General features: G+C 44.0%; 1 protein-coding gene across 1 annotated transcript; it reads right to left on the reverse strand.

The window, feature by feature from the left end:
* Positions 1-1038: 1038 nt before the first annotated feature.
* Positions 1039-23385, reverse strand: TMPRSS2 (transmembrane serine protease 2). Its single transcript, XM_032678228.1, is given in 18 exon segments — positions 1039-1623; positions 1764-2995; positions 3186-3338; positions 3900-4042; positions 4708-4803; positions 5859-6035; positions 7578-7691; positions 7694-7750; positions 8881-8923; position 9315; positions 9763-9873; positions 11204-11333; positions 12648-12767; positions 14258-14341; positions 14640-14838; positions 15685-15755; positions 16915-17088; positions 23267-23385. Coding segments are annotated over 15 exon segments (1455 nt in total). The 5' UTR covers positions 15700-15755; positions 16915-17088; positions 23267-23385; the 3' UTR covers positions 1039-1623; positions 1764-2983.
* Positions 23386-24348: the final 963 nt, after the last annotated feature.

Consider the following 24348-nt stretch of genomic DNA (forward strand, 5'->3'; position numbering starts at 1 on the left):
AGCCTGCTCAAATAAATAATAAATGTCTTCGCTTTTACCATCATGTGAAGTCCGTGTCTTCAATCGCCACAGTGGCTTGCTGCCTTTCTCCTTCCTCTCCCCGGGGCATGAAGAACCTTTCCAAAAGCTATTCAATTTCATGGAAGCCAGTGCAAAATATATCACTGCACACTGTGTTCATGACATCTTTCATATGGAGGATTTATTTTAATGGCAAAGCTGCTTTGTGTAGCAAAAGTAATGTCTGCATTCAGCTAGGAAAAAAAAATGTTGTTATACCAGTGCGCCATGTAGTAATTTCCAGGATTGTTACAAGAGAAGCCTTTTCCTCAGGCTAGAAATGACAGAACGTGTTTGACCCTCTGACAGAAAACTGCAGCTGATGGCTGATTCCTGTGGTACAGCATTCACCCCACTACAGCACAGCTTCCTTAACCCTGCTGACCACTTCAGACAGTTTTCCACATTTCACTACACTGTTTTGCTACTACTGACTTGCAGTGCTGCAGGTCAGAAGCCATAAAAAAAAGCCTGATATCATAACAACCTAATTTATTTAACTTCTGGTTTGAAAGTACTTCAAACTCGCTGACTATATCATGGTAAGCCCCAAGGTGCACTTGATGCATGTGTGCTATTGAAAACACCAGTCCCACACCTAGAGAAGAGAGGCAGGTACACATTGCTTGAGGCAGTGTGAGATGCAGTAACAAAATAGGGTGTGACTCCCTCAAGCCACTGCCTGTAGGCCAAACTTATTTAATTTAATTTCACAAGTCAAGTGTGATTCCATCAGACCCAACCACCACATTCAGCATTCCAGGACATCTTTCCAGCTCTCTTTCCCTGGGTTTGTTCAAGGACCTGAAATATTGGAATTAAAGCAATCTCTTGGATCACCCTCTTGGGTTGTTTTTCTATTGTTTGTTCCTTTGTTTTTGTTTTTTAATCAGATTGCCAAACACTTCAGACACTGAGTCCAGCAACTGCTTCCAAAAAAATCCAAGCAAACAGATACAAAGCACTACTAAAGAAAACTATTTGTAAAAAAAAAATATTTTGGTGCAGTGTTTACATGTAAGATAATTACATCTCAGTACCAAAAGAGAAAACAAGACTATGGAGTCATTTCATTCAATAAAGATTTATCCTTCTTAACAAAGTGACTTGATATGGCTTTTTGATCCTCTGTACTATGATTATAAATTATTTTCAAAATCCTAATTGAGGTGGCACTCTGATATTAATTGTTTTGCCAGAAAACATACAGGCAGATACCTAAAGGACAGCTCTAAGGAATCAGAAGGCAAATTTATAAATGAGGTAGTTCATCTGGTTACGCAGAAACACAGATTTGTGTTTCCTTGTATAAAACATCCAGTCTCTGCAATCCAAGGTCTGCAATCCAAGGTCTTGCAACACAGCCTTGCTGGAAAAGTTTGCCCTTTGCCTTTCACAGCAGGGAGAGTTCAAAGAGTCAGCCTCGGTGTGCACAGCCTGTCACCGGGACACCTCCCTCACCACTTCCTGCTACAGCTCCAGAGCATCCCTCTCCATACCTGACATCCCTCTCCATACCTGACATCCCTCTCCATACCTGACATCCCCTCCATACCTGACATCCTCTCCATACCTGACATCCCTCCATACCTGACATCCCTCTCCATACCTGACATCCCCTCCATACCTGACATCCCCTCCATACCTGACATCCCTCTCCATACTGACATCCCTCCACACCCCCCCCACCCACCTCTCCATACCCTCTCCATAGCCTCCAAATGGAATGATGGCAGGGGTTGCCCCTTTTTTGGGTTCAGAGCAGCTTTAAGGCAGAACAGCACTTTTAATGGCTGAGGCAGCCAGACTGGTCTCACATCGGACAATCTGACTTGGTGACTGTGCTTGGTTGAGATCCTGAGGATTTTAACTACCTGAATGTACAGTATTCTTTTTTTCCTGTGCCTCTGCTGTAGTGCATGAAAAATTCCTTCACATATACTCCTCTACTCTGCTCTCCTGAGACCCCACCTGGAGTGCTGCTTTCAGCTCTGGGATCCCCAGCATGGACCTGCTAGAGTGAGTCCAGAGGAGGCCACAAAGGTGGTCCAAGGGCTGGAGCACCTCTGCTGTGAGGACAGGCTAGGGTTGTTCAGCCTGGAGAAGAGAAGGCTCCAGGGAGACCTCAGAGCCCCTTCCAGCACCTACAGAGGGCTACAAGAGAGCTGGAGAGGGACTTTGAACAAGGGCCTGGAGGGACAGGACAAGGGGTAGTGATGTCAGAATGAAAGAGGGTAGGTTTAGATTAGATTTTGGGAAGAGAGTCTTCCCTGTGAGGGTGGTGAGGCCCTGGCACAGGTTGCCTAGAAAAGCTGTGGCTGCCCCATCCCTGAAGTGTTCAAGGCCAGGTTAGACAGGGCTTGGAGCAACCTGGGCTAGTAGGGAGGGGTCCCTGCACATGGCAGGGGGTTGGAACTGGATGAGCTTTAAGGTCCCTTCCTACTCAAACCACTCTATGATTCTACACTAAAAAAACATTAATTTCTTTTTAAATTGCCAACCAGCAGCTCAGAGATTCAACATTCACATTATTTAAAATTTAATTTAAAAGACTACTAAACCAAATGTCTCAACATCCTGCTACGAAAATCTTAAATTAAATTGTGATTTAAATTGCCATTATAAGCCTGTACCTGATTATCAAGTGAAAGTTACTCAACTAAAGAGAGACATTTTAGCAAGCAGTTGACAGAATGACTTTCTGCCAGGCACCACAAGGAGAAGAAAGGTGCTCATTGTGATAATCCTTCACTGATTACGATCAGTCACTGTAGCCAGTACAGAACCAAGTGTGCAATCCTTCATGACATTTTTAAAAAGAAAATTCAAAGAGAAAAAAAAATCAATTGCAAAGTGAATAAATATCCCAGGCACCCATGGCTTCATTTATTCTTGTCCTCAGAAACATCGATCACACTCGTTGTCATCTGTTTGCCTGTTTAAAAGACAAAACAAACAAAATACAAAGGTTCAAGTTCTGTCTTATCAATTACTTGGATGCTTCCCAACAAAACAGCTTAATGAGCAGACAAGTCCCATTTATTTATTTATTTATTTTTAAAAATAAAATCGTGGTTCAGGATTTGGGACACGTAACATTTTCAAAAAAACCTCCAAAATTTTACCTGCATATTTCTATAAATCCAATCTGTAAACACAGTCATATTCCCATACACTCCAGGTTTATTGGGAGTAGCACAGCCAGTTCCCCAGCTGGTATCTCCAACCAGCCACCACACAGAGTTTTTGTTAGTCACCAGTGGGCCTCCACTGTCACCCTGCACAGAACACAAGCATTTAATTAGTGACCTGGCCACCAGGAAAGATAAGATCCATTTCACTGCAGGAATACAGGTTAAGTTTGCAAAAAAAAAAAGCTAACTGCCATTTTAGGGAGTCACTAAAACAAAATGTGATGGCAATTTTGGTATTAAATGATGTCTGCTTGCAACAGGGATGAAAATCATTTGCCCCAGCCCTAAGGAAGACCTGCATTATTGACTGTTCACAAGCATAATGCTGTGATAATTACCATAATAATGCTAATAATGCTGTGATTATGAAGAGCATTTGATCACTTTCAAGTACCAGATAACAAGCCATCCTTGAAGCATTAATAAGAACTGCCTCACCCTCTTCGGGTATTTAGTCAGAACTCAGCACTGGCAGCCATTCAGAAGATGAGACAAAAGCTTTTAAAGGGATGCACCACAAGGGGAACCTGAAGTCCAACCAAATGTTATGCAAACTTTTAATTTTGAGGGCAGGGCAGGGGATTTGTTCGTGTGAGAAAGACCACAAAAATAGATCATTATTAGATGCTAATTAGGAATAATTACCTGACAGGAATCGACTCCTCCTGCTAGATTTCCAGCACAGATCATTGTAGGCAAAATCATGCCACTATAGATAGAGGGAGAATTACACCTTGAACGTTCTATTAAGGGCACTGCAACATAATTCAAGATATTTGATGTTTTACCTGAAATTGAAATAGGCACAAACATATAAAGACAAAATTAGAACAGGCATCACATTAAGTTGCTACTACAAATCCCAGCAGCCAGCACAGTCCAAGATGAAATAATCTTACTAGAAGCAGCAGGATGGACTTTTAAAATATAAGAAGGCTGCAAGAGGTGATGAGGAGCTCCCCATGGTTTCAGGGTCCAGCACCAGCTGCCAGCAATTCCCATATTCAGGGCTCAGCTTCCTCAACACCCCCCTCCCCACCCAGTACCTTCTCTTACTGAAAGAAATCTTTCCTCCCTTTTCCATTCTTACAAATTTACTTGCATCATGCTATTTTAGCCTGAGGTGGAGGAAAGGACAGGCTCCTGCCCTTTCCCACCTCCAGAGGACTGGTTTGGCACACAGCAATCCTTGTTACAGGAGAGGTGGCCCTGCTGGCAGGGGCACAGAATTGTTTCCTGGGTGAATATTTCTGGCCCCCAGTACTGATTTGAAGGCCCTCTGCAGATCACAACTTGCTTGGAGACAGAAGGCCCTGGGTAAATACTGGGGACTGTAAAAGGGTGAAAAAGTAGCTTATCAACAGATCTAGAGCAAACTGCCCAATCAGCCCATGAAATGGTTATCATGGGCTGAAGAGGACTATTTATTTAGAAGACCAGAACTACTCTTTACCTCCTTGGTACTCTGCTCCCCACCCTGATATCCAGCACTGCTGATCAGGCTGGAACATCATTCCTGGATTTGGCAGACAAACTGGCCGTACAGTTTCTGCAAAACAAACAGAGTAACATCTGTAATCCCAGATGTGCAGACACAATTCAAAATAAATGCAGGTGAAGTATCTCAGCACCACCACCACCACTTACACACCACAGATTTTCTCTGTACTTTACCTTCCTTGCAGGTGAGCAACACTGTGCAATGGAGGCAGCAGCAGAAAGTTTACCACCTGCCCTTTCCCTGAGGACTATCAAATCTTCACCTCAAATCTGCTTCATCTTCACCTCAAACTGAGGAACTAGCAGTTAGTGGTTCTAGCTCAATTCATCAGGCTAACTAGAACAATTAACACCAGCTCTTCTGGTCAGTAGAGGACAAAAAAAGAAAAACTTCTGAAACACTGAACAGCTCTGCACTCTCTTTGCAAAAGTGCTGAAAATAATTTCAGTGCAAGCAGAATTCAGTGCCTATATATATATATACACGAGAGGTGTGCAGCACACAAAACCTGGTAAACAGACACTCTCCCTCCTCTCAATAGCAGAAAATCCTTTCCAGAGTACTTCTAGTAGGTTTAAGCTGATGCACTGATATTCAAAGAACTTGTACAGGAAAAGCACTGCAAGTTTAATAACCATTTGTTATTTTGTACTCCTTGCTTACAAACAATCTACATCTGTGTTTATGAAAGGAACTTCTTATAATGTTTGGTTCTGGGATTGGGTATTTTTGACCATGATTTGATGGTCAAAATGATGACCATCAAATGATGACCTTCATTGATAAATTGATTTAGGATGTAGTCAGCTGCTCCACTAAGGCACATACAGCAGTGGCAATACTTAAGCACCATTCTGAGATAAAAGTACATTATTGAGATAAGCCTAAACCTCCTGTACACATAACAGACTTAAATAAATCCTACTTAGGAAATCAGAGGCTGTGCCTTCAGTCTTTTTCTCCACCCTACTTCTAAGTTGTCTGTACCTACATTTGTATTCTTCCCATAAGTACCCATAAGGATTTCTCGATGAAACTCAGAAGTTTTAAAAGATGTATTCATTGCCACTGGATTTTTGCCTTAAGAAGAGCAGGATACATACCAGTAAAACTCAGTGGTGACTCCAACTTCATAAGGGCAACATCATTGTCTTTGGAATCTGTGTCGTAATCCGGATGGGAAATAATCAGATGCACTCTGTATCCACTTCTGAAGAGCATCTCATTCTGATTCAGAATCCCAGCATAAACCCTCCAGCTGTGTGGGTCAGAAAATCGTCTGTAGAGAAAGAAAGGTTAGAAGGTTTGCTTCTGTGGTAACAAGACATGGAGTATTGACCCTCAAAACATTGTCTTCAGGAATTGTAGTCAAATGTACAAGAATGCACATGCATTTGGCTACCATTTCTGAAGAATAAGATAAACAAATTGCAACACATCCAACTTTAGGAAAGCTGGACTCTAATTTCATAAATATATCCAAAAAATCTTCAAAATGGGTTAAGTATCACTGTCCATCCCCTCATGTCACTCAGCACAGCAATTAAAGTCTGAGACTGCAACACTGGAGTCTACTGATTTCCATGGCTGAGGGATCAAGGAGTTATTTCTGAGGTCTCACATGTCAGCAGTATCACTCACCTGTTCTATCCAAAGAACACTGGGAAGCAGAAGCCAAAATTAGTAAAAACATGATTTAGTGAGGGAATTTCATTATCTTGAAAATGCCAGGGGTTTTTTTGCTTGGTTTTGGTGGTGGTGTTTTCTTTTAACATTAAGCATGCTTGCTCGATGCAATTTAAGTAACTTCTTGTGCTCCAGCACAGTTTACAAATGCTTAATAGAAAATTTCCCACAAGTGTTAAAACTCCCTCCATGAGAACTGCCAAGGCAGAGGAGTGCCTCCAAGTCATCCCACCTCCAAAAAAAACCAAATCAAGACTGAAAACCAGGTTTGTGCCAGCTACAGCTTGGTTGCCATTCCCAAAGCTTTTGCATACTACAGAGCTCAAATCATACAACAAAGGAGGGATAAGATCACCACATAAAAATAAACACTTGCATTCCTTCCTCAAGGTTAAGGACAAAGTTATTTTTCCTTGCCTTAGCCTCAAACTGTGATATAGCCAACCAGCATTAAAAATGTTTTGCTTTGTGAGTTTTCCCTCCAACAGAAGCAGCCACCTTTTAAACACAAGGTACCACAGCACCCTCAACTCTCCTTTATAGGTTAAAAATGTACAAAGCATCAGCCTATTTTTCTTGTTGATGGCTACATAAAGTGCTGCTTGGATAGGTATAAACTCCACATTTAACACTGACTTGGACTTTACTACCCTGTGGCACGAAGATATGAGGAAATAAATGGTACAAGTATCTTCAAATTGATCATATCTACAGTAGTGCAATACTCGAGGGTTAGGGAATATTTGTTTTCCATTTTCTTTGTGTTTTCCCACAGTTCAATTCGGCATCTTCATGAAAACATTGTACTGTCTTGGTGTTAATTTTGGTGCCCTTGAATTTACATCTTAAATTGGGGTGGGTATCTGCCCGTCCAAACACCACCGTCCAATTTAATTTCCACCTTAACCACGCAAAATAAGGCTTTCTGCCTGCAGAAAGCAGACAGATGACCAGCAGCCAGAATAAATTTTGCCGTAAGACTTCAGGCTCATGCTGCTGCACAGACAAACGCTGCACCTCGCACCTGCACGCCAGTTTTATAAGCAGAAAGTTGGGAGGCTTCGATAAATGGTGCGTTTCAGCCCGAAGCAAGGGAGATGGGCAGCTGGAGAGGGGTGGGAGAGGGGTGGGCTCAACCTTCACGCAGTGTGCCGCGTCACGATCCACATGGCGGGTGATGGAGGAGCCCCCGCAGACGTGGGTGCCCTCCACGTGCAGGCTGACCTGCCACGGCCACTGCCCCAGCGCGGCCCGCTGCCGCCCACGATCCTGTTCGTGACGCTCACGCTCTTGGTGGACAGGCCGCACTCTGAGGAGTCAATCACACGCACGGGAGTCAGTTAAACAGAGAGCTGGAAGAGGGATTCTCCACCTTTGCACTGCCACAGCTGCAGGCCCGGCCCTGACACCGCTGATCCCAATTGTCCAGCAGCACAGACCCCCCCATCAAATTGCAAACATTGCTTGGCAGCTGCTGCCCTTGGTTCACCCACAAACTATAAACCAGAGGTTCATTACAGCTTTCAAGCATCTCTGGCGAGACACACACCAGTTCTGGTCACTGCCATGTAAGAAAGACATCAAGCTCTTAGAAAGTGTCCAAAGGAGGGCAACGAAGATGGTGAAGGGCCTTGAGGGGAAGCCGTCTGTAAGGAGCGGCTGAGGGCACTGGTCTGTTCAGCCTGGAGAAGAGGAGACTGAGGGGAGACCTCACTGCAGTTACAACTTTCTTGGGAGGAGAAGAGGAGGGGCAGGCACTGAGCTCTTCTCTGTGGTGACCAGGGACAGGACCCAGGGAATGGCCTGGAGTGTGTCAGAGGAGGTTTAGGTCGGATATTAGTAAAGGGTTCTTCACCCAGAGGGTGGTTGGGCACTGAACAGGCTCCCAGGGCAGTGGGCACAGCACCAAGGCTGACAGAGCACAAGAAGAGTTTGGATGATATTCTGGGGCACATGATGTGACTCTTGGGGATGGTCCTGTACAGGACTAAGGGTTGGACTGGATGATCCTTGGGGGGCCCTTCCAGCTCGGGATATTCTGTGATTCTGTGCTGTTCCACCAAAGCAGTAACAGCCAGGAGACTCCTCACTCCATCACCACCAAGAAGGCACTGCCTGCCTGATGGCTGAGTGTTGGAGAGCAAAGGTGCCACAGACATCCCACCATGGCTCCAGGTGAGGGCTACGGAGCTTCACTACAGGCAAGTCATTTAAAGGAACCTGTGGCAGCAAAGACCAAAGCAACTGGGGATACAACATTCTCCTCATCTCCTCTCCCACCCTGCTCTTCTTAAACTGAACCTTTCGAAACTTGGCAACCAGAGTTATATCATTTGCCCATCCAAAGACAGCGGGTATTTATGGAGATTCAAAAGGATTTCCCAGCTAGAGCATTTCAAAGCATGAACCAGCAGAAGTGTGAAAACCACAGTGACTTACCTATGCAGCGCAGAGAAACCACATGTCCTGAGGCACAGAATCACTGCAAGAGAAATAAAAACCAAAGAGGATCTTAGGCACACAGTGAAGGAATGGTGAGAAAAAGTCCACCCTCCCAGCTGCTTCCTACCCTTTCAGCTACGTGCCCTGCCTTCAGCCTCATCTTCCTGCTGAGAGTTCCCTCCTTTCTTCACTCTCTCCAGCTACCCTACCAGCAACCATCTGGCCTCCACCCTTTCTTGCATTCACCAAAACTGTTATGTGGAGGACTGAAGAGGCCAGTACAAAAGGTTTGTAAGCCTATTGAGGAGTAAGATGAAGAACAGCATGAGAAAAAGCTCAGCTGATTTATGAAGTAGTTGTAGAAGCATCTAAACAAGGGAGCTGCAGGAAGTTTGCCAGGCACAGCAGTGCTATAGGTTTTGGAACCAGACACTTCAGAGTTGTTTAATGAGAATAACAATGATACTTTCCACAGTGAAAGATCAATTCCTGCCCGCTGTGTGTGCTTGCGACTGAAAAAAAAAGCGTACCAGCTGCTGTGAATGTGTTACAGCTTGTAGCTATTGTCACTACACAGAAATTCCTGCTGATGGTCAAAGAGCCTTAGATAACTACCTTTGACATGGTAACCTTCTAGAGAGCAAGGAGGGAACAGGATGGGACATATTTTAAAAGATGAGAGGAAGGATGGAGAAAAGGGCAGCTGTGCTTTTAAACAGAAGTGAGAGCAGCTGCTGCAATCAGATTAAAAACAAAGTCTTCCTCTAACAATCCCCCTTGAAAGATGTGCTTGCATTATGCTGCAAGCAGAACCTACACCTCTTACAACAGCTAAACAGACCCCTGGTAAAAGGAAAGAGGCTTGTATTAGACAGATACCTGCTGTACAGCTTTTTGTACAAGTCTATATTCCCAGCACTTGTGTTCAGCTTCATGTAGCTTTTAAAGCTGACATCAGGTACTACCCCACGACTGTAGTAATATGTATCCCTGCAAAATAGAAAGCCCATTATAAACTCAGTAATTTCAGTTTTCCAACAAGGAACAATAAGCTGTGCCAAGCTGGAGCTTCTGACATGACAACACTAACAATATTTATTTGTATTTTTAAGTAAACACAGAACCCTGGTGGTGCAGTACAGTGCCAGAGACTCAGATTGTTTAAACATCAAACAGTTACTAGGTTAAAAAAGTATTTTTATCCAATATGCCACAGTAGAATGCTCAGCCTCATGTAACAGGGAAATATGAGTGAATGTACTTTGCCAGTACATTTACACAGCACAGCAAAGTTCAGGTGCACTAAATGTGACATCCACATTTCAGTGGGACAACAAACGGGCAGCAAGTGTTGTTCTTCTGCCAGGTCTTCTGGCTGAGGTTCTCTTGCTGCTGGGTTGGAGTTGGAACTAGTGGAGCTGGAACTGGAACACACAAGTTCTGTCTGCCTCAAAAATTCACTCCATTGCTCCACACACAACAGAGGACAGCATTTTCCAACTGTATCAAAGAGAGGCAACATCAAATATTTAAACCACAGAAGAATTAGGCTATGGTGTTATGTGGGGAGAACGTGGGCAGCACTCAGGGCACAAACATTTACAGTGATCTTATCACAGAATCATAGAAAGGTCTAGGTTGGAAGGAATCTTAAAGATCATCCAGTTCCAACCCCCCTGCCATGTGCAGGGACACCTTCCACTAGACCAGGTTGCTCAGAGCTCCATCCAGCCTGGCCTTGGACACTTCCAGGGGTGCAGCATTCACAGCTTCACTGGGTAACCTGGGCCAGGGCCTCACCACACTCACAGGGAAGAATTTTTTCGTAATATCTCATCTAAACCTACACATTCTCAGTTTGAATCCATTCCCCCTTGCCCCTGTTGCTACATGGTCTTGTTAACAAGTCCCTCTCCATGTTTCTTGTAGGTACTGGAAAGCCACAATTAGGTCACCCCTGAGCCTTCTCTTTTTTCCACAGAGCTGGTGTTGTGACCTCTGAAGATCAAGGCTTTCTGTGTAATACTTGTGTTGACAGATTAAGTCAGACTGGATGTCACTGAGCCATTTCAATGACCTGAGAGAGCTCTGGAAGTTATGTTGTAAGTGAATGTAGTGGATACAAGTGACCCCACATCAAGTGGTCACCCCACGTGGGCCAGACTTGTTGGAGCAACATTCCCTTTTGAGTCTGCAAAGCCTCCACTGACAGCATCAGACCCATGTGTTTTTTGCCTCAGACATGAGCTTTTAAAAATGGAAGAGACAAATTTTAACCTTTCCATGTATAGGTGCAAAGGCTGGTGAAGGTTGGACTTACACACTGTAGCCCATGTCTTTACATGCAATCTTCCCGTAGTCATCATTCCAGTCATCTTGGCAAACAGGATACCAGGATTTGCTGACAGGTGAATAAACTTCCAGGATGAAATTTGGTCCAAAAAGTCTAACTGCCAGAAAAGGGAGAAAGGGGGGGGAAAAAGAGAAACCAAGAACATCATACACTATAGTACTACTCTTTTTCTACTTAAAAGTATTGTTACCCATAATATTCACTTCTGTGTATGAACTGATGTTAATTTAATGCTGCCTTCTACTCAGCTTCTGAGTAAATATCCAGGAGACCAAAACATGGCAATGACTTAGTTCTTTGTGTGTAAGGCACTTTAAAAGAACTACCAGTTTTAAAATGCAAGTGTACGAGACATTGTTCATCTTCAGCTTTTATGCTCAAAATTCTCTTTCATATACCACTGAGAAAGATTGCAATAGTCAACCTTTTGTTATCTTTTACCTACACAACAATATATTTCTTAATATATCACATACTGTGTATAAATAAAATATTATCTATTGTAATATACTTTATATTATATCTTAATATACCAAATTTCTTCAGAGAAGCACTTGTAGGGCAAGAATGTAACAAGGAGCAATTAGCTCTGGCATTCCATGCCCCATTATGTATTTATTTGCACAAGAATTTAATATAAAATAGCTCAAGGAAAAGAACAGATTGAACAAGCTCCTCCAAGAACCCATTATTCAATCAAATGGAGAGGAACAGCTTTAGAGCATATGCCAGTAAAGGCTAATCCTAGAAGAGGCATGTGCTGAATAAAAGTTCACAGAGAGAGAATAAGAGCACAGCTGGAGTTTTCCAGCATGGTGCAGGTGACAGGAACAAGGTACCACACCTTTGGAATCTACAAATCAATGATGTTTCCACCTTCTACCATCAGCTTTACATTCTCTTGATTCCCTTGGCACCCTTTCAGTTGGAAACAATGATCAGGCCAGGCTTTCTAGCACAAAGGAGTTATGAAGTAGTTGAAGAGTTATGGGGAGAGCAAGGAATGCAAAATATATGGAAAAAGACAAGCGTGATTGAAGACCCTGAGGTTTATGTTACCACCTGAGGTTTACTGACAAATCAACAACCACTGTTCATTCCAGAGACAATGTTACATTCAGTTTTGCACAAGCCCTACTCAAATTAAAAGGTAATATTTAAAAAACTGATTCAAAGTCAGGGCATCTCAAACCCCTGAGTCAGGCGTTTTCTTTCAGCTTTTCAATTAGACCAAAACCAAACTGAATATCTGGATACACCCCCTTCAGAGCACTCAAGCATCCTAAACCATTTTAGAGATATAACTTAGGCTAAAACCGTCCTACTGTAACTTAGGCAAGCTTTGGACAAGGCCATTTGCTCAAAAACTCTTTGCAGGTCTCCTCCCCGAGCCCCCCACGCCGTCACTCACCACAGCGGGTTTCATCCTCCCCGTTGGGGCAGTCACTCACTCCATCACACCACTGAGACGGTGGTGTGCACAATCCTGAAGATCCACACTCGATCAGGGAGCCCAGACAATGATTCTCCACTGCAGGGAGAGAGAGGAACAGCCCTAAGGCTGAACATCAGGGAGCCTCAGGTGCCCACTGCCAGCTCTCAAGGACTCCACTTTGATAGGAGCTCTTAAACTCAGAGATGGGAGGAAGCCCAGCCTGACACAACAGGATGTCTTGCTCTGGCCTTTAGGTCACTTGTCAGATTAAGTCACTGATGCAGTTGATTGGATTTTGGCCACTGGCCTCCTCTGAATAAGCAAGAGCCATTAAGTTGTCAAAAAAGAGTCAGCTTCACTGACAAAGTGAAGCTGACTCTTTCTTCCCCACTTTAGAGGGGAAGAAAGTGAGTGCTCCAATTATATACTTTTCCTGTCATTTAAAAGAAGATTACACTCACCCTGTATAAATCAAAGTGAGTGAAAAAAAAACCCCTAAGAACACAAAGTGTCATCCTAGTAGTTCTAAATGAACTCTCTTAGAATCAGAGAATAGTTTGGGTTGGACGGGACCTTTAAAAATCGTCTAGTCCAACCCCAATGCAATGATCAGGGACATCTTCAACTAGATCTCTCTTCCTCTTTTCCTGCACAGAACAGAAAGGAGAGGCTCCTAAAAACGTAAAAAAATGGATTTTAATTTCCTTTGAAAAGTGGCTTTCATTGAAAGGGAAATGACGACAGCACGAGGCAAACTTCATTTAAGCTGAAGAGAATTGTTCCAGCTGAAGAGAATTGTTCAGAGCTCAGTCACCCCGGTTGTGGATGACTTCCAAGGTGAATGTATCATCCATTGTATGGCTTAAGGTGGTGAGACGGGCTGGGCTTGTCCAATGTTTACACACTTTCAAAGCAAAAGCCTCACAGAAACAAAGAAATGGATTTAAATGACCTCTGCTCCGAGAGAGGTCCCATTTGACCAAACCAAAACACACCTTGACCATTTACACTCTTGCAGTTAAGGTACACAAATTTACTGCAACTTCCTTCCTTCGCTTAAAATTAAGTGAACTTTAAATTCGGGACAGAGTTCAGTTTCTGATGCTCCACAGTGACTTCTCTAAGGACTTCTCTGCACCAGACAATGTGTTGGCCATGCACAGTCACGTGCCAGCTCTCCCTCAATGCACAAACCCTTGCTAGATGTGGAATATTCCTTACTAGCTCTCCTGCACCAGCTCTTGTCAGATAGAGGGAACCTTTCCAGAGGAGCCACCTGAATAAGCCACTCCTGAACAGTCAAAAAGTTGTCATTTCTTAACATCAGAAACATATTTACTTGATGAAGGGGAAGAGACAGCAGCATTGTTCATTAAAAAGAGAGAACAAATAAAAACAACCCACTAACAAAACTGAGCCATTAGAAAGCAACATTAGTTCATCTCTTGGGAGAAAAGCAACAAAGACTTGCCTGTCCTTAATTTGGCATGAAATGGGAGATGAGAATGTATATTTCTAACTTTCAAAGTTTAATGCATTTTTCTTTCAAAACAAAACAAACAAGAAAAAAAAACCCAACAACTTACGAAAATACCAGATGAAGAAAGCAGCAATTGCACAACAAATGACTATCAAAACAGATAATAATATTATTATGGTTTTCCTTAAACCTGAAACGAAAGCAAGGAGAAAAAGAGAAATTAGTTCACAAATATGGTAATTTCCACCCATCAGCACCATATTTCCCTGACATTAAAATCAGATCCTTTTCGCCAGACAACTTTTCTCCATTCCACCACCCTTCCCTCAAATCACCCATGTTCCTGTCCAGTTACACCAGCATCCCAGCCAGATGTCACTTCTTCATGCACGGGGAGGTGGCTCCTTCAGTGCACGAGTTGGAAGGGAAGATCCCTTTTCTTTGTTATCTTGAGCTCCGAAACTGGAAGAAATCCCAGCAAAACTTACTCGATGCACATGATCTCCCGGATGAATGTGCTACTGGCCTGGTGGACTGGTGGGTGTGAACCCTTGGGACATAGCTTGGCACTGAGGGAGCATTTGTGGAGTAGAAGTGTGGATATGGATTAGCACCCACTGCCTGGCGGGCAGGATAGATGTGTTCTGCCTGAAAGCCGTGGTTCTCGTAGTATGGCGGTGGTGGACCCTAAATGGTGATGTTGAGGGGGGGGAGGAAACAGGAGAAGAAAAGAAAAACAAGAGGCAAGACAGCAATTAGGACAAAAGTTTCAAAACCCATCCACACTCAGAACCGTAACTCAGTAATTCTGCCAGTGCACACACCCCCCACACAGACACTTACTAGTGACTCCAGTTTACAGGGAGGAAGGGATTTACAGCACATGCCTAACACCTCACACTCTGAATAATAAAATAACACAGAGCAAGGCTGGAAAATGTAAGATAAGATCAGTTTCCTGATCCAAAGTAACTCAGCCCGAGAAGGATTCTTGAGCCCAGCCCTCCCAGCTGGTGGCACAAACGCTTGCACTGGAACATCTGACAGGGTAGAAATAAACAGCAAGGACAGCTTTAGGCAGCTCTGTCACAGAAAGAAATGCTGACAAGTAACAGCCTTTGTCCAGGTCTAGGATAAATGCTTACTGCCCCATTTTGTCCTGTGACAACACCAGGTATACCTAAGCCATTTCTGAAACACGCTGGCCTACAACAGGTTGTGGGATATTTATCCTGGAAGAGCTGTAAGAACTAGTTAGAAGCCATTCTAACCTATTCCACCAAAATAAGCTTTAAAAGTATAACTCTCTCCTAAAAGCATCTGAGCACTTCAAATGTTAGTTAATTCAAGCCTCTTTACACCTGTCTCACAGTATCTCTTTCCCTTTTTGCAGAAAAGAAAACACAGCAAATATTCCATGTTTTAAAAGACTTACTAATCAGTATATTACTCAATAGGCTGTTACTTACAAAGAAATAAAACATCATTAAAAAAAAATCAGAGATGAATATTGTGAACATTTTGATTACTTACTACAGTAGAGGTCATCTTTCCTTTGTCAACAGTACAGAAACAATTCAAGTGTTTGGAAGTAAAGTATGAACCTATACACAAAAAAAAAAAAAAGAAGAAGAAAAAAGAAAAGAAAACAATGACAACCAGAAGCTCTGTCCACCTTTCTTGTCAGTTTTCCCTTTGGAAAAATGCCAAACCTAGAGGGGGGGGGGAATAAAAAACAACCACAGACAAAAACGGAAGTATTTGAAGAGAGGGTAAAAATTAAGGTGCAGCATGAAATCAGATCTCAATAGCCTCTCACTACAACCCTGAGGATTAATCAGTGGCAACTATTCATTAACACGAGCGCCACACAAAACTGAGAAGGTTAAGTCAGTGCTCACTCTCGCTGTTAAAGAATATCCTGGCAACAACCCACACGGTGTCAGTACCAAGTTCAGGTCCTCCTGCCTCTCTCAACACTTACTCATGTAACACTTACTCTGAGGTTTATGACACAGAAACAAGAACACGAGCAAAGCATCAGGAAATACAAATTCAACTCATTTGATAACAGCTCGCAGCCCCACAAGCCACATTTTTTTTCACTCTTACGTGTTGCAAAGAGTTGTTTTCTTGGTTGTGTGTTGTAGCCACAGCACCAGAAACGGTGAGAGAAGCACAGCAGGGAAACAATATCGACATAAAGTTTTGAAAATAGAGTTAAAAAGAACAGCTATGTCCAATGTTTCAAGCATACAGTGGTTTATTTTAAAGTTAAACATTAACATTAAGTAAAACCACCGATTAGCACAGACACAAGAAACACAAAATGTTTGCTGGTGCAGCTCCATGAGCTATCATTTTAATAAATACTGTAATCTACTGCATCTTCTCATGTTACTCCACATGGAAAAAAGCCTCAGTCATGCACTGAGAAATACCTTTCCCTAACTTGCAGAGCAGAGCCCTGCACACAGGCACACTGCAGCTGCATTAAGGCTCAGCATAATTCAACCCAAAGCATAAAACTAGTTTTTAGAACCTCTACCAAGGTGTCATCTCTCCCAAAACTGAACTGCAAATGTCTTTGAAGCAAGTTTCAACAGCAGCTTGACACCTCGAGCGTGCCAATGCTTTGTGACAGTTTAGGGAAGGCTGAGGCTGATATTTGATTATTAGTGACGGCAAAAAAATGTAAATAATGCACTGTTGAACTTATCTGCATGGCAGAACAGGTAAGAAACAAGTCTTAATTCTACTTACAGTAAGTCCATCCGATTGCTGACTAAGGCTTCAGGACTTCTGCTTCGCTTTATGTCGCATCCATTCTTACCCAGCTCTTCACAGCAGTCAGGAAGTGCAGCTCTGCCCAGACTTAGAGGACAATTAAAAAGCTGGAGGAGGATATTTTTGTTCCTCGTTCTCTGAAAAGGAGAGCTAAAAAAGGATTAGGAAGTTTGGTCATAGCAGACAGAAGTGGTGATTCCGAAGTAAGTCAACAGGTACTATGATTAAAAAAAAAAGCCCCAAATATTTTTTACATTACTGTTTGAAAGGCTTTGCAAATTGGCAAGGAAGTGCGTTCCTCACTCTTTTTGGGGGAGCTTTTAGGGTTGGTTTGTGGGGGTTTTTTTTAAAGAACTGAGAGGAAAAATATCTCTGTTGCTTAACTATTTTTCAACCATCACTCCCAACTTAGTACTTGTTAGTATATTTCCCATCCAGATTCTGATTAATAACAGTTATCACATCACAAAATACAGGAAAGTCATAGGTACATACAGGTTTCCATGGTATTCCATATACACGTTTGCCAGTTTTTTAAAACCAGATGAAAACAAACCTGTTAGTTCGCAAATGTTTAAGGCAAAAAATCAATGTACAGCATCCAATAATGATATAATCTAGTTTTGTTAAGCACACATCACTCCTACAACTTCAAAATCATTTACAAATACATCAAGGGAACTGCAGCAACTTGTCAGATAAGGCAGGTGAGTAATGGAGGAACAAACTGACCTGTCAAACACTCCCCATCCCAACAACTACAGAGCTAGAAGAGACTAGTCTCTCTTATCTCAGTCCAATACTTTGGCCTTTAACTCACCTCACACATCAGATAAATTTAAATAGACCCCATGTAAAAGCATCATAAACCCACTCTGATGCAGAAGAGTTTAGTGGGAATGCACAACTATCCACTGCCAGTCATTCCTCCTGATGACTGCTGAGCTACAACAGCACTTTCCTGGGTACCTCTGAAGAAACAAACTTCAAGAGATGCCAGGCAAGGAAACAGGGATGGAGTTTCCCCACAAAAGAGGCTTCAGGGTGTAAGGGACAGGGCCCAGGGTGCCAAAAGACTGCAGGGGGGCTTGCTAACACCTTCTAGCTTTGGTAAAAATAAACCCAAATAATGAAGGGGACCTCTCAGTCATATGCAGTCGAGTCCTTGAATTTCAAAAACTTCAGTTTACTCCGGTATGGGTGGAGCAGAACCAGCACTTGGACCTCCAGCAACACAGAATGTCCAGAACTGAGTGTGTTTTTCTTTGGTAACTCTGAAAGCACAGAAATAAAGCTACTGTTTCTAATGACAGGAGATAAGGAGAGTGAAAAGCCATCACTGACACAGTATCCTGATGAATACAGGAAAATGTACTGCCTCACAGCTGGCAGCTACTGCTTGAAGTATCTGAGCTTCTTCTCACATATGCCTTAGGAGTATTAATATCAATGTGATGCCATGGGTCATTAAGATTAAAAAAACACATCAATATTTCCAGTAAAAGTTGTCAAAATGAAAAAAAAAAAAAAAAAAGGAACAAAACAGCAATGCAAAATTTTAAAATATTAGATTAATTCGAAACAAATTCAACCCAATAGGTTTTGGTTTTGTTTTAGTTTTTGAATGGATTTCTGCAGATCAGATCTTTAAGTAAAAGCTACAGTAGAGTTGAACTTCATTTGATTACATACTGCAATTGATAACATACTACTTAATCTAATACAGACTTTCTAGACAATTAGTCCTCCAAAGGCTTTTCCTCCTCCCTACCCCAGTGACAGCCACTCTGTCCCCCGGATGGGAAAAGCACTGAGCACAGAGTTGTGCTGCTCAGCTCTAAGGGGTCACCACCACATCCTCCTGAGCCCCTCACCTGGTGACTTTTGGGCAAAGGAAAGGCTCCACTTTTGCCTCCTTACAGCACCATCATGTCACAGCTCCTTCATCCAGCCTGTGTCCTTCACCAGCCAGGAGCCAGCATCCCAAAGAGACAACAGAAAGAACGAAAGGCAGTGAAACCCTAAAGGTTTAACCACAGTTTTGTTAATCAAACCTGACCTGCTGGCTTCTCCATGCAAGAAATAATAAGGTACTTCCTTAGTGCAAACCATGTCATAACTGTTAATTGCTTCCCACAAGCTTCTGTGTGGAGATCACCATAGGCTGTTTCCAAGCCTAAGTCAGTAGGATGGAATAAGTACCTCCAGATATCCTAATTCAACACTGTGAATTCAACTTGGCCAAAGAAGCCAGAGTTACATTGGCAACAGGTTACTTCCTGAATTTACATAAAGCTTCACTACATATTTTGTGCTATTTCCTGAGACAGAAACGACATTAGTTGTTTGCTAAGCTCTATGATAGTTGTCAACAGTTGAAAAAAAAAACCAACCAAGAACAAAGAAAACCAAACCAGTTCTCCATAGGTGGACCTACGTAAAAGCAGCCACATGCAAACAAGAAAGATGGGAGAGAACAGAACAGTCAAAAGCCAAATGAATGAAGTCAAGCCCATCTTCTAAAAGGAGGAATCATAAAAGCATCCAAACACTCTACGTGAACCTGAAACAATGCGTCACATCCAAAAAATTGCCACTATCCAGATGAACAAACTGGCAAAAGTCATTAAGATAGCAAAGGAGTAATTTCAGTGCAAAGCTCAACCTTAAAAAAGGGCAAGCCGGCAAATTATGGTGTTGATGACGCTGGAAAGGAAATATGCTTCCTTTGTTTTTTTTATTCCCAACCATTTTATGATCACTGAGAAGTTTCAGTAGCATAACCACAAATACAATATAACCATGATACGATGGTGGGGAGGAAATATTAGAGGGGTAATAAAAAAAAAATAAGAGGGAAAACCAGGAAGGAGGTGATTCCAGATTGATTTTCATTATCTTTTCAGAGAACAATTTCACAGAACAGGATAATTCTTGCCTTTGCTACCAGGACAAGAGGAAAGAAACACGGTCGAGATTTCTATTGAACAATCAGTACTAAAAGTCACCACGACTTGCAAATGAAGTATAGAAAGGTTAAAACAAATCCAGCTATAAATTAAAAAGGAAAGGAACTAAGCAAGATTTTCACCTCATTTCATTAATAAGATTTTCTTGACACTTCAGGAAGTAGCACTAAATATTCTTATTGTGATGATTAAAAAAAAGTGATCGTAATTTACTCCACAGAGTAAAATTTATCCCCTGGAAGGGGTCAAAGACAAATTGACTGAATGCCTCAAAGTCATCAAAATCAGGTTCTTCCCAATGTCCTGGCCCTTCAGGAACCTTCTCCATAGAGGTGATCTCTACTCAGAGTGCCTATGAGGTAACATCACACATCTTCCTGAGAACTACAGGAGACTGTGTAAATATTTACATGAAAGGTTGCCACAAACAAAATCTCAGCATTCTCACAGTTCCTAAGAAATAGGTTTGAAGCTATTCTAGATTAGCCCCCAAAATATCATTATACTGTAGAGTGTACTTATCAACAGGTGCTTATCAAAAACCAGTGCCTCTTGATAAGCACTATCAGCAGCAGCTCGGTGAAGCCCACAACAGTATTCCTGAGGTCAGGAAACCAGGATTAATTCTACTTCCACATGGACAAAAGAAGGCATTAAAAATCTCTGAGTGTAGCAACCTCTTTAAGCAGTTATAGGGTGCCATATTTGTGCTACAAGTAATCATCTATTTGTCTTCTCTGAAAACAGATACTGCCATGAACCTCAGCCTACCACAAGTACATCACGTTAGGAACACTGGGGTGGGGAAGGAGGCTGAAATGCTGTTGCCTGGCTGAGTGGATGACGAGTGCCAGAAGACCCTACAAAAACAACCATTTCTCAAACAGAAAGGACCAAGAGCCCAAAAGAACCAGCTGTGCTGTCACGGTAGGAGATGGACCTATTGGTCAGGCAACAACTGCAAACCACAGCACCCACCACCAGATCACAGGAGGAGCTGGAGGATGCAGCAACAGCCAGCCTGGCATTTGGATTCTTACTTCCCCTACACTGCATCCCCAGTTCTGCCTCTGCCCTTCTTCCATGGCAGAAGCAAATAATTTTCTGGCAGAAGCATATTTGCTTGTTATCTTCATATTTGATTATTATCTTCTGGCAGTAAAATTCAAGTGCCTACACTACTGAAAGTCGCTGGCAAGGAAATGAACCTCTCCAGAATACCTGGTTACCATATTGGAGTTGCAAATGTATATTGTATGAATATGGTAGCACTAGTTACCCACTCTGCAGAAAAAAAACCCTCAGCAATGTTCACAAGTCAGACTTATTTAGACATCTGGTCCAGGTGAGCTATTTTCAATCTGTGAACTACAAATCCTGAGAAGCTGCAAACCATTTCTAATGGGTCTATGGCAGAGAAGAATGAAAAGCCAATCTGCTGGCAGGAGGTTTGAGTTCACTCCATGGGGAGGCTCATGTTGCCAGAAACAGGTTTCGGGATCCAGGCATCCAAGATGTGGGGGAAGTACTGCTGCAGTAGCACAGACACTGCTGAGCTACCATCATGGCACTGGAAATACTCATGTGGACCAACCCTGCACTGATACAGGAGGAAAAGGCCGTATCTTCAGGACCGACAATTCCAAGAGAAATATTTTGACCAGCACCCTGGAATCAGGAAAAGGTTCTTCACCCAGAGGGTGGTCAGGCACTGGAACAGGCCCCCCAGGGCAGTGGTCACAGCACCAAGCCTGTCTGAGCTCAAGAAGTGTTTGGACAACACTCTCAGGTACATGGTGTGAGTTGGGGATGGTCCTGCGCAGGGCCAGGAGTTGGAGTCGATGATCCTGAGGGTCCCATCCAACTCAGCAGATTCTACGATTCTATGAATAATGTGTCACTTTGCTTTTCCACCAACATCCAGGAACATAGTTTCAACTTATTTCCATTTTCAGGCTAGGCTGCCATGATGGATTTGCTCTAGGCTGACTGTCCTATGAACCAGTATAATTTTTAACACTTTAAGAATGAAAGGAAAAAGGAAAAAAGACATGTTAAGTCCTACTTTGGCATCAAATTTTATCTTAGTCTTTTGGCTTTACATTTATGTTGATACCTGTAGGTAACACTCACAACTGCAATCACTTCCCAGTTTATTGACTTGTGCCACACACAATGTCCATCTCTTTCCCCCACCTAACACTATAAAAATCCAAAATACTGTGAAAATCTTTCCCCACCTAATACTGGAAATCATCCAAGCTGCTTCCCTTGGCTCCTTCTAAAGCACTAAAGGCATTAGTGTCACTTTACTCAGGGCAAACAAGGATACTTAGGACAAAGGCTCGACGTGAGAACTGGCCCTTTAAATTCACTGACACCCACCCACCCTCCCAGGGACTTGAGGTTGAAATTCTAGGGCCAAGTAAACTCTGAACATAAAGCCATCTGAGGGGAGGTGTGGAGTGGGGGTTGATTTCAGCTTGCAAAGATTTGGCCCAGAAGTTTCAGTGATAGGATTCCTGAAAAAAGTCACTCTTCCAAAATATAAAGCACTAAAGGGATTAGTGTAACTTAGGGCAAACAGGGACACTTAGGACAAAGGCTCAAGGAGAGAATGATCTTCCAGAATCACTTGATGAATTATGACAACTTTGACCAGAAATTAGAGTTTTTTGAAAAAAAACCCGAACCAGTGGTGGCATTAATACAAGCTGAAGAGGCCCCAGAACTAAGCGTTGTTCTGGTTTACTCTCCCTGTGAGCGGCTGCTCGCTCGGTGACCTTGAGAAAGTTGCCTCATCTCCTGCCCTTCATCACCACGGCAAGACATGGACAAGCTCCACTTGGAAAGGTGCGCGGAGCTCTCCGCACCTTCCCCCCCCCCCCCCCCGCCCCGTCCCTGCTCGGTATCCTCTGAATTCACATCGCCCACCCGCCTTCTCTGGGCGAGTTCAGCTCCCGGCTCCCCTTACAAACCGGCTTCCCACAGGGAAGCGCGACTTTATCGCGCTGCATCTCCCAGTGGAGAGAGCGTCTACGGAGAGGGGGAGGCAGGGGGAAGCAGGGGGAAGCAGGGGGAAACACCGTTTAGAGGGGCGAACTACGTCCCCGCTCGCTTTTTTGTCACCCGGCGCCTCCCACCCCCACGGGACGGGGCTTTCCGCCGCCGGGGTCCCTCCGCATCCCCGCAAAGCCGAAACGCCTTCATTAAAAGCCAAAAAAAACCCCAGCAGGCGCCACTCGGAGCGGCCGGGATGGCGATTCCCCCCCCCTTTCCCTTCCCTCGGGAGCCGCCCGGGGTGGCTCCGCTCGGCTCTCGGGAACGAGCCCCGTGCGAGGCGAAGGGGCCGCGCTTACCTGGGGCTGCTCCCGGCGGAGCGGGACGGGACGGGACGGGACGGGATGGAACACGGGAGGACGGAGCCGGGAGCAGCCGCTGCGGCCGGGGAGGAGTCAGGGAGCGGGGAAGGGGCAGGGGCAGGTGCCGGCAGGTGGATGCGCCGCCCGGCCCCTTCCTCCCGCGGCGGGCGGGGAGGAGGCGCTGCCCGCTGCCCTTCGCCCGCCTCCATCGCCCCGGGACCCCGCGGGGGACGCAGCCCAACCAGCTCTTCCCGGCCTCCGACCCCTGGGGCTCCCCTTTTCCTCCTCCTCCCACGGAGGAAAACAAACAAGCCGGATGGAAGCCAAGGGACACCTCGAGGAGGAGGAGGAGGAGGAGGCGGTGGCGGTGCCCCCTCCCCTGTGAGACCCCGATGTTCTCTCGGGTTTGGTTTTTGGTGCTCTAGCCCGAGGGATCCGCGGGTTCGTTTGGGGGTTTTTTTGGAGCTCGCCCATCGGTGCCTGCTGGGCTCCGTTTCAGTTAAATCACAACGCTTCCCTAAACAGGGCAAGTCAGCGCCTGATAAAGATTGCTCGTAAAATACCGGCCCCGGGAAATGACTTCTGTTTTCTTCGGCTTTTTTTAGGGCCATTTAATAACGGGGCACTCTGGAAAATTACCGTGGTCTCAATGGTCGCGTTACTTACAACGCTCTGGTGACTCGTGGTAACCCCTGTGGAGCAGAACTGCTCCTGAGCAGTGACAGGACTCGAGGAAACCGCACGAAGCTGAGTCAGGGCAGGTTTACGTTGGAGACCAGGAAAAAGTTCTTCCCCCAGAAGGTGGCTGGGCGCTGAACAGGCTCCCCAGGGCAGTGGTCACAGCACCAAGGCTGACGGAGTTCAAGAAGTGTTTGGACAATACTCTCAGGCACGTGGTGGGATTGTTGGGGTGTCCTGTGCAGGTCTAAGAATTGGACTCGATGATCCTGATGCGTCCATTCCAATTCAGCATATTCTATGATTCTATGATACAGTGAGTGAAGTTTTTTTCTCTGCTGCAGCTGAGCTCCACAGGAAAAAAAAAAAATTACTTATATCCCAAAACTTCAGAGTAATAC

The sequence above is a fragment of the Chiroxiphia lanceolata genome, chromosome 2, assembly GCF_009829145.1.
Source record: "Chiroxiphia lanceolata isolate bChiLan1 chromosome 2, bChiLan1.pri, whole genome shotgun sequence".
Lineage (NCBI taxonomy): Eukaryota > Metazoa > Chordata > Aves > Passeriformes > Pipridae > Chiroxiphia > Chiroxiphia lanceolata.